At 36.2% G+C, this 13770-nt stretch overlaps 1 protein-coding gene across 11 annotated transcripts in view; it reads left to right on the top strand.

Annotated features, from left to right (window-relative positions):
• The window catches only part of NCOA1 (nuclear receptor coactivator 1), a 232043-nt gene that overhangs the window by 170523 nt on the left and 47750 nt on the right, over nt 1–13770 (top strand). For all 11 annotated transcript variants that reach the window (XM_087437068.1, XM_087437070.1, XM_087437071.1 and 8 more), the window contains 3 exons: nt 4749–4896; nt 6180–7500; nt 10890–11070. In XM_087437068.1, the coding sequence (XP_087293194.1) occupies nt 4749–4896; nt 6180–7500; nt 10890–11070 (1650 nt within the window). The remainder of the gene's footprint in view (nt 1–4748; nt 4897–6179; nt 7501–10889; nt 11071–13770) is intronic.

The raw sequence follows: 13770 nt of genomic DNA, 5'->3' as shown, positions 1-13770 counted from the left end.
AAAGGTACCTGTTTGACTTTGTTACCCAGACTTATTTTTCCTCAGAATACTTCCTCTTGTAGCACACCTGTTAGCGCTTAGGGAGAGTAGTAGTTATGGGATATGCTGGGCCAGATAGCCTAGAAAAGTTTTATGAAAGTTCTGTTTACCTGTTGTCAGTGATGTAATGGATCATCATTTCTTGTCTTTGAAAGATGTCCATGATATATTGTTATATTAAAAAATAGGCTAAGAACCACACCACCCCCGTCTGTCAGTTGCTGTGCTGTGGCAGCGGCTCACATAGAAGAACTAGAAGAACTTACAACTAGGATATACAACCGTGCACTGGGGCTTTGGGGAGAGGAAAAAAAAAAGAAGAGGAAGATTGGCAACAGATGTTAGCTCAGGGCGAATCCTTCCCTGCAAAAAATAAAAATAAAAAATAAGCTAAGAAAGTACAGTGTATACAGTATGACCTCACTCTTGTATATCTATTTATCCAGTGCTAGAAGGCTCATAAAATGTTAACAGTGGTTATCTCTGAGTGATGGGATTACAAATGACTTTACTTATTCTTTGTTTATTTCTATATTATCTTCATAATCACAAAATGAAATTATTTTCATTTAAAAAATATTATGAAACAGTTGGAATGAGTTTATAGTATCAAGAAGTTTGGAAGCGTTGCTATAAAACATAAGTACCCATATGAATGATTAACCAGAATGTTCTTTGAGATTTGTATAATGTGGTCTATATAACAGGGTTAACTCAAAATCTTTTTATGCCAAACTTTGTTGAAAATATTTAAAGTATGAGTTTATTTTTCTTTTTTAGAAATTTTGATATACTGAATAGAGTTTACTCATTGGTGGTTGAAAATCTTAGTGCTTCTAGGGGTACTTTTTTTTGTTTATCTTAATAACAATTTTTAATTGCATTCTTTCTACATATGTCCAGGGAAATACCAAAAAGAAAAAGAAAGCTTACCAGCATTGGCCCGTAGTATCCTACCACATGTTTTATACCTGCCCATTTAGTTAACATCAGTAAGGCATGCTTGTTGAGAGTATCTCAGCACCAAATTGGGTGGAGTCAGAAATCCAAATAGCTCTACTTCTATAGCTGCTATGACCAGAGAAATGGTTTCCTTTGTTTTATAGCTATGTTGAGGCCTATTCTGGGGGAAAAACAAAAACAAAAATAATTGCCATTTTAAAGGTTCTTTGAAGAGTTTCTAGAGTGTCAGTAATATCACACGAATAATATCCCTCCCCACTAAATGTCGTAAAAATTTTAGAAATGGACACAGGAGTCGGGGATCAAAATACTAGCTGTATGCCTGGCAAGACTAGATCAGACAGCGAGGCCAGGACCTGTGATCAAAATGAGATTCCAAATAGTTTTGTCTAGTCCTAAACCTTGAAACCCACTTATGGGGAAAATTTGGTGTGCAGAGCAAATGTTTATGCAACCATCTCTGTAAAGAATTATACTTCCTTACTCATGTCTTAATTCAAAATATTAGTGATTGTTATATAGAGTTAAATGAAGCAGTTGGTGTAAATGGTGTCTAGGGATTGGCTGAATGTGTGTATGACTCAGGATATATGTCCATTGGAAGCTGCTTCTTTGTTATTTGTTTTTTTCTTTGGTTTTATTCAGGAAATAGTCATTGAGTGCCTGCTGTGTACTAGGCTCCATGCTAGATATTATCTCATAGCATTACTGGCTGCATTTTAGTGATGATGGGCAAAGGTTAATTTGTATTATTAAGTCCTAAACTTGTAAATGACAAAGTCAGAGTTCAAGCCTGACTCTGACTCCTAGGCTGTTATTCTTTTCATTGTTCCATGCTGCCTTCCTGTTTATCTCTCCATCTGAACAATTGAGCGCCAGAAGAATTTTAGTTAACTGGAGTCTTAATTAGGTTCTAATTAATTAAAGTTTTACTATATTTAATATTGCCTTTTTTCATTTCAAAGAATGACTGTGTGAATTATCATGTGCTAAGTCTTATTGTACACATTATCATACAAAATAAATAATCTAACTTCAAAACTTAAAGTGTAATCATTTCCTTGGATTAAGTTAATAGGGGTTTTCCAATTTTGGAATTTTTCCAAGTTTAGATATAGTCGTACAAGTTAAGGCAACATAATTACCAGAAGACTATTGATGTTTCTGTAAATTAAGGATCTTTTTGTGTGTGTGTGAGGAAGATTAGCCCTGAGCTAACATCCGTTGCCAATCCTCCTCTTTTTCCTCAGTAAGATTGGCCCTGAGCTAACATCTGTGCCCATCTTCCTCTGTTTTATATGTGGGACACCTGCCACAGCATGGCTTGATAAGCAGTATGTAGGTCTGTGCCTGGGATCTGAACCTGCAAACCTCAGGCCGCTGAAGCGGAGTGTGTGGACTGAACCACTACACCACCGGGCTAGCCCCTCCACATTAAGTGTCTTAATGTTCCCTTGCTAGGCTGAGTTTCTAGTTCTTTCTCACTTTATAGGGCTTGTCAATAAATCAAGAAATTTCTCTCCATTAATTTCCGTTAGAAAAGTAAGTTTAGATTTCTACAAGAGCAAAAACTTAAATTGAGATATAATATAAGCATTTGAGAACATAGCTAAGATTTAAAATCTATCCTTTGAAGAAAAGTTATGGTAGTTGAGGACACATCAATATTAACCTACCAATAAGGTAATAAGACTCAAGTTGAAGATCAATCAGCAAGTACTTACTAGATGATTTTATATACAAAACATCAAGCAAGATTCAATGGAGAGTGGAAAACAAGAATGGGACACAATATTAGCCCTAATATTTATTCTAGCTGAAGAAGAAAAATAAGTATGTAAGAAGTTATCTACCTTCTATTCAAAGAGATTTAGAAGAAATGTTTAGGAAGCAGAGAGAAATAAGATTAGAAATGCAAGTTGAAGTCAGATTGTATAGAGCTGTACTTGTTCAGTATGGTAGCCACCAGCCACATGTGGCTATTGAGTACTTGAAATGTGGCTAGTGTGACTGAAGAACTGAATTTTTAAATTTTGTTTAACTTTAAATAGCCACATGTGGTTGGTGGCTATCATATTGAACAGCACAGTTTAATGGTGAAGAGCCAGTGAGTGTTTTCCAGCAGGATAAGGAGATCCTAAAGAGCAATAAACAATGATGAGGAAATAGACAAAATGGCATAAGCAAAATAACATGAAATATATTGTATCTTGTCTGGCCCTTTATACATCTGTAGCTTTATCATTGTCTCAGGTTAATAATTTATCTTAAAAAGCCACTTTTTTGTTGTAGTTCTGTTTTTCAAAATATATTGTTAAAAATATATTAACAGTTGGGAATTGCTAATTTTTTTTAGGTTTTTGCTATAGCAAGTATTTATTTATATCCTTACACAAAAATTATCGGTTTCCATTAAAGACTCTTTTTCATCATTTATTATTTTATTAGATACTAAATTTATCCGTGTGTTATATTTGGTAAATATGCCGATGATTTGGCTGAAATTGCCAGGTGGGTAAGGAATGTGGTTGGTTGGACGTAAATTTTAATGCTTTTAATTAAGTTTATATGCTGGTTTGGGTGCTTAAGTAGATTTATGTATGGTATAGGTTTACAACAGATTATACCCTTTTCAGTTTATATGGTATATCCAAGACAATAAAATACAGCATGTCTTCTCTTAAAGTAATATGTAGCTTCAAAATTTATTTATTAATCACTCATTTTAAGTCTTTTTCACATGTCTTTGAAATGTAGTTGAAGCTCTTTCTGAAATGTCTGAAAAATAGGACTAACATTTATTACAGGCTAAATTATAATAGTTATTTGTTGTAGTAATTCTTATGTTTCGGTGGATATGATTTTTAACCTTGGTATAGCTGAATCTACCTATTAAATTTTTCTTAAAATAGAATTCTGTTGTATTACTAAAACATCGATGACATTTTCTTACTTAGTAGTCTGGTATAGACTTTATATATTTAATAAATACCAATATAGTTAGAATTTTGTCTGCTGTTAATGAAGCTTTAAGACAAAGCTAAATATGTTGTTTATATAGTGATTTGACTGCCTTAACCTAGTTTTTGTTCCTTATATTGGTAATCATTGGCTTTATCTTAATTGGCTTACTCAACTAAATTCAAACATCAAAAATAATACATATATATGATTATAATAATTTGTCAAGTAGGACCTTAGTGATTCATATTCTTAATTGAAAATTTAAATTTGAATTTTAGTTAAGGAACTCTGAAAACTAATCAAAACTTAGAAGGTAAATTTTATGGTATGTGAATTATATCTCAGTAAAGCTGTTATTAAAAAACCAACCAGCAAAAGAAAAATAAAGCTTATTAGAGATACTACTGAAAGTGAGAGGGGAGAAGGTTACTTCCTGGTATTTTTAGTGGATACTTAATATATTTGAAGAGCTGCCACATTATGGGGAAATATGAAGGTTGATTTTTTTTCCTGGTTTGGGGTTTCTTCCTAATCATTATGTGAGGAGGCACCCATTCAAGTAGGACTAAATTAAAACTTGTCATCAGATCGTGTATTTTAACCAGAATCATTTTTCCCCCTCAGATATCTGCTTTGTCTGAACTATTCTTTAAGTCTGAGCAGGCAGCAGTTGGAAAGGCATTTAAAATGAGGTTCTAGGTAGAAATAAGGCTTGGTAACTCTCCTTTGCCCAGAGTACAAGTGTCAGAATTTTAACTAGGTTTCTCTTTTGTTTGAAACAGTGATGACTCGTGGCACTGCCTCCAGCCCATCCTATAGATTCATATTGAATGATGGGACAATGCTTAGCGCCCACACCAAGTGTAAACTTTGCTACCCTCAAAGTCCAGACATGCAGCCTTTCATCATGGGAATTCACATCATCGACAGGTATTGCTTGTTTGGAGAGCTTCATGTGAAATAAGTCAGTTCACATATCTCTTCTTAGAGAAAACTTTTTTATACTCTTGATTCAAAACAAAATTCTAAATTAGGCATTAAACTAGTGTGATGAGTATATAATCAATATATCCGTACTGGGTTTTATAGTTTTGTCACCTGAAAATAGCTTTGTTGTTAAAAAGGAAGACAGGAAAGGTGAGGCTGAAAATATGTGTTTTAGGGGTAAAAACCAAAAAGGTGGCTAAAAATTTCCAACTTTCCATGTATGAACTTATGGTCTTATAAAAGATTCCAAAGTTTGTAAATATTGTTATCTTTATTTTTAAAAGTGCTTTATTTTCATTAGGGTAAATTTGATGGCTCCTGAGTTCAAGTTGACAGTTTCTCAAACTACAAATCATTAAACTATCAACTTGAGATTTGTTCTCTCTAAATATGTTTTACACTGGTATATATGGTGAATTCATGGAACTATTCTTTTATCCTATGAATTATTCAAAACCCTACATTTACAACTATTTAAAATTTAGCATTAAACAAAAACAGAGACATTTCCCCTCACTTCATCTTTTCCTCATCTGATATATTTGCTTATTGGAACATGGTAATACCAGTCACAATTCTGTTGTCATAATTATGGATTTGAGTAAAGAACTTGATGAAAATCTGAATACAGTATTCTGTTTTTTTCTAATTTTAGTTTAATTTATGCTTGTGAGTGGAATTAGCACAGTTCTTTTTCTCATATTGTGATTTCTCTTTCAAAACATCTGCTATGTCTGCATATCACCCTTTTTAATTTTTACATCAGTGACACAGTATTTTCCTTACCCAGTCTTCCTCTTTGGAGTTGAAATACTTAAAAGCTGTAACAAGAGAGTCATGAATAAATATTTTGTAAACAGAGATGCGAGAAGTTTCTCTTTCAACCAAAAGTATTACTGTAACGTTAATTACTTGTATTAAACTTTGAAAAGTTTAAAAGTACATGCGTTGTATTTTTTCCAAGGCCAAGAAAGATTTTTTTCCCATATAACTGAAACCATTATCAAATTTATGGGGCCATAAGCACTGTTTACTGTTACGTGGTACTAATATTTCATAGTAGTAGTAACAGTCCACTGTTTTTCCTTAATTAAAAGTTATACAAAAGCTCTTTACTTGATAGCTTAAATATTAATGAGGTTAATGGTTTTGTGTTATACATCATAAAAAATGTTTTAACGGAAACCAACGAAGATGTTTGAATAATAATGTCTTTTCCCCTCTAGGGAACACAGTGGTCTTTCTCCTCAAGATGACACTAATTCTGGAATGTCAATTCCCCGAGTAAACCCTTCCGTCAATCCTAGTATCTCTCCAGCTCATGGTGTGGCCCGTACATCTACATTGCCACCATCCAACAGCAACATGGTATCCACGAGAATAAACCGCCAACAGAGCTCAGATCTTCATAGCAGCAGTCATAGTAATTCTAGCAACAGCCAAGGGAATTTTGGATGCTCACCTGGAAATCCGATTGTAGCCAGTGTTGCCTTAAACCAGGGACAGGCCAGTTCCCAGAGCACTAATCCATCTGTAAACCTCAATAATTCTCCCATAGAAGGTACAGGAATATCCCTCACACAGTTCATGTCTCCCAGGAGACAAGTTAGTTCTGGATTGGCAACAAGGCCCAGGATGCCAAACAATTCATTTCCTCCTAATATTCCAACATTAAGCTCCCCTGTTGGCATGACAAGTGCTGCTTGTAATAATAATAACCGATCTTATTCAAACATCCCAGTAACATCTTTACAGAGTATAAATGAAGGACCCAATAACTCTGTTGGCTTCTCTGCCAGTTCTCCAGTCCTCAGGCAGATGAGCTCACAGAATTCACCTAGCAGATTAAATATACAACCAGCAAAAGCTGAGTCCAAAGATAACAAAGAGATCGCATCCATTTTAAATGAAATGATTCAGTCTGATAACAGCTCTAGTGATGGTAAACCTCTGGATTCTGGGCTTCTGCATAACAATGACAGACTCTCAGATGGAGACAATAAATATTCTCAAACCAGTCATAAACTAGTGCAGCTTTTGACAACAACTGCAGAGCAGCAGTTACGGCATGCTGATATAGACACAAGTTGCAAAGAAGTACTGTCTTGCACAGGGACTTCCACCTCTGCCTCTGCTAACTCTTCAAGCGGTTCTTGCCCCTCCTCTCATAGCTCACTGACAGAGCGGCACAAAATTTTACACCGGCTCTTACAAGAGGGTAGCCCCTCGGATATCACCACTTTGTCTGTCGAGCCTGATAAAAAGGACAGTGCATCTACTTCTGTGTCAGTGACTGGACAGGTACAAGGGAACTCCAGTATAAAACTAGAACTGGATGCTTCAAAGAAAAAAGAATCAAAAGACCATCAGCTTCTACGCTACCTTTTAGATAAAGACGAGAAAGATTTAAGATCAACTCCAAACCTGAGCCTGGATGATGTCAAGGTAAAAGTGGAAAAGAAAGAACAGATGGATCCTTGTAACACAAACCCAACCCCAATGACCAAACCTGCTCCTGAGGAGATTAAACTGGAGTCCCAGAGCCAGGTAGGTAATTCCTGGCTTCACAGAATGAACATTCCTAGTTATTTTTTCCTTTTCATTTATTCTACTTCAACCATAGACCAAATTTGGAGTCAGACTATGTTTTTTTCTAGCCATTGGGCATATATTAAAAAGTTAGTATCAATGGTTGAAAAATCACAAGATTTTTCTTTCTCAAATGTTTTCTTTTGGGGCCAGCCCGGTGGCATAGTGGTTGGGTTTGCATGCTCTGCCTTGGTGGTCCAGGGTTCACGGGTTCAGATCCTGGGCTCAAACCTACGCCCCACTCATCAAGCCATGCTGTGGCGGCGTCCCATATACAAAATAGAGGAAGATTGGCAACAGATGTTAGCTGAGGGCTGATATTCCTCACCAAAAAAATAAATAAGTAAAGTTCTCTTTGGAAATTTGGAAGGCTACAATATTAATACTGCATTCTAAGAAAGTAGATATTTCTTTCTTTCTATAAAATCAGAGTTCACATCTTTCAAGATTTTTAAAAATACCTTTCCTGCCCCTTCCTTCCAACTCCACCTGTTGAATCCAGCTCTTTGAGAATAGAACCCCGAAATCTGTATTTTAAAGATACCTTTCCTGCCCCTTCCTTCCAACTCCACCTGTTGAATCCAGCTCTTTGAGAATAGAACCCAGAAATCTGTATTTTAAAGAAGCTCCCCAGAGAACTCTGATATGTAGCTAAGTTTGGGAACCTCTGATACAAATGAAATGAGAGAGAAATGTGAGGACGTAGACAAGGCTGCCTAGTCTGGCTTGCTTTGCTATTTAATTTCCTTTGAAGCACGTTGCAAGGTTGTTTTCCTTCTCATCAAATTCTAAGCACCCTCAACCCCCATCAGAATAGGGACTTTGAGTATTCTGGGTAGTAGGGTATATAACACTCCCTGAAACAGAAGAATATAAATAAACCTTTACATAAATTGTTATGAATTAGGAACCTCTGTGTTTAGGCTGAGGTGGGGGTGGGGTGAAAATTAACAGGCAGCTTCATTTGTTGAATGATTGCTGTGAACTCTGAAGGAGTTTAAGAAAAACAGAAAATATGTCCCTCCCCTCTAGGAGCTTACAAATTATTTAGACAGAATATAGACATCCATGAAATAGTTTAAAATGTGTTTACAAAGCGGTTTATCAATAAGACTCTCCATTGTGAAATAAGATTCACACTTAGTATGCAATAGGTCCCTCAGTCTTGAACCAGCTTTATTTTCTGCCCTCATCTCACAGAAATCTCTCCCTTCCCTCAGGCGTACTGCATTTTAGGCACGTGGAAGTCCTTGCCATTCCTGGGATAAGCTGTGTCTCTTCTAAGCATCTTCTTCCTTGCTCTCCCAACCAGTTCACACATCATCTCTGTAAAGCCTTCCCCAGTAGCCCTATTTAGACACTTCTTCCTCTTGCTCTCATAGTGCTCTGTATTGTCTCTATTTACTATTTGTAATAACACTATTTTGGTTAGTTTTTTACATGTGTGCTCTTTGAGGATTAGGCTTTCATGTTTCTTGGTACAAGCAAACTAATATCATGTTTTTAAGCTGAAAAACAGCTTTTAATAATAACTATATTTAAAACTCTCAGTCTAAAATTAACTTTAAAAGTAACAGCTTTATACAATAATGCCATTGTGTACAATCCTGGTATGTCTGTTTTGTTGCACATGTACATGCATTTCTTCTGAGTTTTGCAGGATCCTGAGAATTGCAGGATTATAAGATATATATATGTTCATTTTTAGTAGATAATGTCAGTTTTCGTAGTGTGTGAGAATTCATTCTAGTTGTTCTGTCCTTGCTAATACTTGGTATTGTCAGTCTTTTAAATTTTATCCATTCCGGAGTCTATGTAGTGGTATCTCATAGTTTGAATTTGCATTTCCCTGATATATGTTTATTGGTATTTTGGATATCTTCTTTGGTGAATTGCCTATTCAAGTGTCTTGCCCATTTTCCCAATATGTTGTCTTTTTCTTATTGACCTGTAAGAGTTCTTTATATAATTTAGATGAGCCCTTTATTGGTTATATATTTCCAGATATCTTCTCTATGCTGCGCCTTGCCTTTTCTTTCTCTTAATGGTGTTTTGGATGAAGTAAAGTTCTTCATTTTAATGTAGTCCGGTTTGTCAATTTTTTCCTTTATTGTTAGTACTTTTGCACATGCATAACAAAAGACATGTTCAAAAATGTTCAGAATAGCTTTATTTTTGTTAGCCAAAAACTGGAATCACTGCCAAATCCATCACAGTAGAATAGATAAATATATTGTAGCATATTCATACAATGGGCTACTATTCAGCAATGAAAACAAATGAACCACTGCTACATATGATGAGATGTCTGAACTTCAGAAATGTAATGTGAAATGAAAGAAACCAGACTTTTTGTGTGTGTGTGTGTGTATGTGAGGAAGATCAGCCCTGAAATAACATCCGTTGCCAATCCTCCTCTTTTTGCTGAGGAAGACTGGCCCTGGGCTAACATCTGTGCCCATCTTCCTGCACTTTATATGGGACACCGCCACAGCATGGCCTGACAAGCAGTGCGCAGGTCCGTGCCCGGGGTCCCAACGCGCGAACCCTGGGCCGCCAAAGTGGAGTGCGCAAACCTAACCATTATGCCATGGACCTGGCCCCAAGGAAGCCAGACTTTTAAAAAATACATATATATAATTCTATTTATACAGTCTAGAAACATAAATTTTACTTGAATTGAATAACAAAACCCAAACAAGTAGACATTTTATGTTGATGAATTATCTCAGAGTAATCATAGTAAAATAATCTTGTGAAATAAAGGCCAGTTTTCTCTTCTGTATAACCTGAGACAGATGTAGGAACTTCCTGTCTCTTCTAGAAGATATGTTTTCCTTAAGTGGAAAGTGACTTTTCTGGGATCTTTGAAGCTGATAACGCTATTTATAAAAAAGTTTCCCGAGCTTTTTTAAATTATAAAAAAACATTATGTCAATGTAAATTTATTTTTCATTCCGTCATAAAGTAAGTCATTTTACAAAATTTTGAAAAATATGACAGAAAAATTATCACCCATGTTGCTATCATTATAACACAGTACTCTTGACACTTCTTTCCAGTCCAATCTTTTTCCAATGCAGATATTTTATACAAGATATAGTAGATAAATACTATGTGTATTTTATCTTATATCCTGCAGTATATTAATATCATAAGCATCCAAACTTGTTTCCAGTGTTAGTTCATATAATTTCAATGAGGCCTCAGTCTTTCTAATTATTTCTTCTTTCTTCATTCTCTCATGGTCATGCTTAATTCACAGGGTTTAAAGGAAAACATTTTTTCTACTTGTTTTGGGTGAAAGTATAGAGTATATTTCCTCTAACTTTGGTTTCTGTTCTTAGTTTACAGCTGACCTTGACCAGTTTGATCAGTTACTACCCACACTGGAGAAGGCAGCACAGTTGCCAGGCTTATGTGAGACAGAGAGGATGGATGGTGCAGTCACCGGTGTAACCATCAAATCGGAGATCCTGCCAGCTTCACTTCAGTCCACCACTGCCAGACCTACTTCCAGGCTCAATAGTATGTGTTGGGGACAAAACCTCATTTTTTATGTTTTTGATAATGTGGATTAGTGCTTCGTCTTTCACCATTAGTGCACAGACATTTTGTTTGTTGAGAGTGAAATATCTTTATTTTTATTAATGCCAGTATGAATAATATACAGTTACTTTTAAACATATGAACTTTGCTCATCATGTGATTTTAAATTAGAGTATAACCTTTACCTTTTTGTAATTAACATTTAGGCCAGCAGTTGATGCTAAGGAGAGCAATTTTGTGTTCTTATCCAAAACATTCCATAGCAGGACTTTCAGAAATATAATATTGCGTCAGATTATGTTTCCCAAGGTGTCTTCCTTGAACACTAGTCCTATGAATTGGAAAAAAAGGATGTTGTGCTGAAATACACTCAGTGAATTGTACATGGCACATACGCCTCTCTCCTATTAAAGTTTCACAGTGCATATTAAAGGTTTTAAGAAGTCCCATATTAAAGAAACCAGTTTAGATTTCTGTAATCCGGCATTTACCAAACTTTCTTGATTATAGATTTCCTTTTCTCAGGGCCAGCCTGGTGGCATAGCCGTTAAGTTTGCGTGTTCTGCTTTGGCGGCCCGGGGTTCACTGGTTCAGATCCTGGGTGCGGACCTACTCACCCGCTCATCAAGCCATGCTGAGGCGGCATCCCACATAGAAGAACTAGAAAGACCTACGACTAGGATATACAACTGTGTACTGGGGCTTTGGGGAGAAAAGAGAAAAAGAGGAAGATTGGCAACAGATGTTAGCTCAGGGCCAATCTTCCTCAAAAAAAAAAAAAAAGAATTCCTTTTCTCAAGTAATTCAGGTTACCCCACAGAATGAGTTTTCCATGGAGCAGTGTTTAGGAGACAACTGTGTTGAAATAGGTCACCGCTTCTCTAGCCCAGGTTAGCATTCTCCTAATTAGGAGACACTTTGGTAGCATACTTCAAATTCAAGAAGATTGGGCTGTCAAGGTTTTTTTTACCCATCAAATTTTGCAGTTGAAGAAAACAGTAGTGATAATTCCATTGTGTGACCTGGAAGCTAAAGGCAACTAACCAGCTCACTTTCAAAATTTGCGCGGGTTATTGACCTAAATCCTGTCTCTCTTCTGATGGGATCAGATGTGGGACTCATTTATTGCAGTCTTCTTGCAGCTTTTAGCTGTCATACACAATTCCTGAAAGTTTACCAAGGTTTCCAGGCAGCTGGAAAGACAAGTCTTGAGTCATCTCTGACATTTTTGGAAGCAATTTTTCAGCTGACCATAACACTGAGAGCAGGAGCCTACATTCAAGTCTCGTATTCTCCATTTATTAACAGTGTTACCTCAAGCAAATGAATTTTAGGAGCCTCATTCTCTTTATCTGCAAAATAAAAATTAGATGAAATGATTTTGCAAGTCTCTTCTAATTGAAACTGAGAGGTTCCGGACTCTAGGATATCAGGCACAGTTGGGGAAACAATAATGTGCAAGGCTGAAAGGCGATAAAATGAAAGTCTCCATATTGATTGGTTTGATCCTGGTCCCCTACCCCATCCAATGTGGGAGACTGGAGTTATCTCAGGAGACACTAAATGGCCAGAAAGAAGAAGTCTGAATATGGGCATGAAAGGGGAGGTTCCTAACGTGCAAAGGTCATCCTGCCATCTAATCATCCAACAGAGAAGGCTACCAGAAGACACAAGCCTCACACTCAGCCCTCCCAGTCAGTATTTTAGAGCACTGAACAGACACAACCAAAGATCATCAGGACTTTGACGGAAGTCTGCAACTTGAAAGAGAACAAAAGAAATAGAAAAGGAGTATGCAATGGAACTATACAGCGAGTGCATGAACTAAAAAAACTATTAAAAATTTTGAAAAGATATTTTATCCATGAGGAACATGGGATGAAAAAAAGGGACAAAGAACAAGAAAGAACTGTTGGAAATTAGATATCCAAAGTTTTAAAATTTCAAGAGAAATGTTAGAAGATATAGCTGAGAAAAGCTCCCAGAAAGAACAAACAGACCAAAAGACAAATAGAAGGTAAGGAAGAAAAAGTTATGATCAACCTAGGAGAGCCGTTAATGATTGATAAGAATTCCGGAAACGAACAATGAAGAGGGGAAAAAAAATGGAAGAGAAGATATTTTCAGACAACAAATATGAGAATTTTCTAGAACTGAAGGACATAATTCTCCAGATTAAAATGGCTCAACACACACACACACACACGCACACAAACACACACAAAAGACCTGTACCAAAGCTTATCATCATGTAATTCTGGAACATCAGAGACAAAGATTCTAAAAGCTTTCAGAGAGAAGATGTGAACTGCATACAGTGAATCATAATTGCCAAAACTTGGAAGCTGTCAAGCCATGAAAAGACATGGAGAAAGCTTTAATGCATATTGCTGAGTGAAAGAAGCCAATCTGAAAAGGTTATATACTTTATGATTCCAACTAAATGACATTCTGGAAAAGGCAGAACTATGGAGATGTTAAAAAGATCAGTGGTTGCCAGGGATTTGTTGTCAGTGGTTGCCAGAGGGAGGGATGAATAGGTGGAGCACGAGGGATTTTTAGAGCAGTGAAACTATTCTGTATGTTAGTGTAATGGTGGATACATGTCATTATACATTTGTCAAAACCCATAGAATGTACAACACAAAGAGTGAACCCTGATGTAAACCATGTGCTTTA

This window comes from Ceratotherium simum, chromosome 11 (genome assembly GCF_057802395.1).
Source record: "Ceratotherium simum simum isolate JZ-2026a chromosome 11, ASM5780239v1, whole genome shotgun sequence".
In the NCBI taxonomy this organism is placed as follows: Eukaryota; Metazoa; Chordata; class Mammalia; order Perissodactyla; family Rhinocerotidae; genus Ceratotherium; species Ceratotherium simum.
This window is presented reverse-complemented; position numbering and strand designations above follow the sequence as displayed.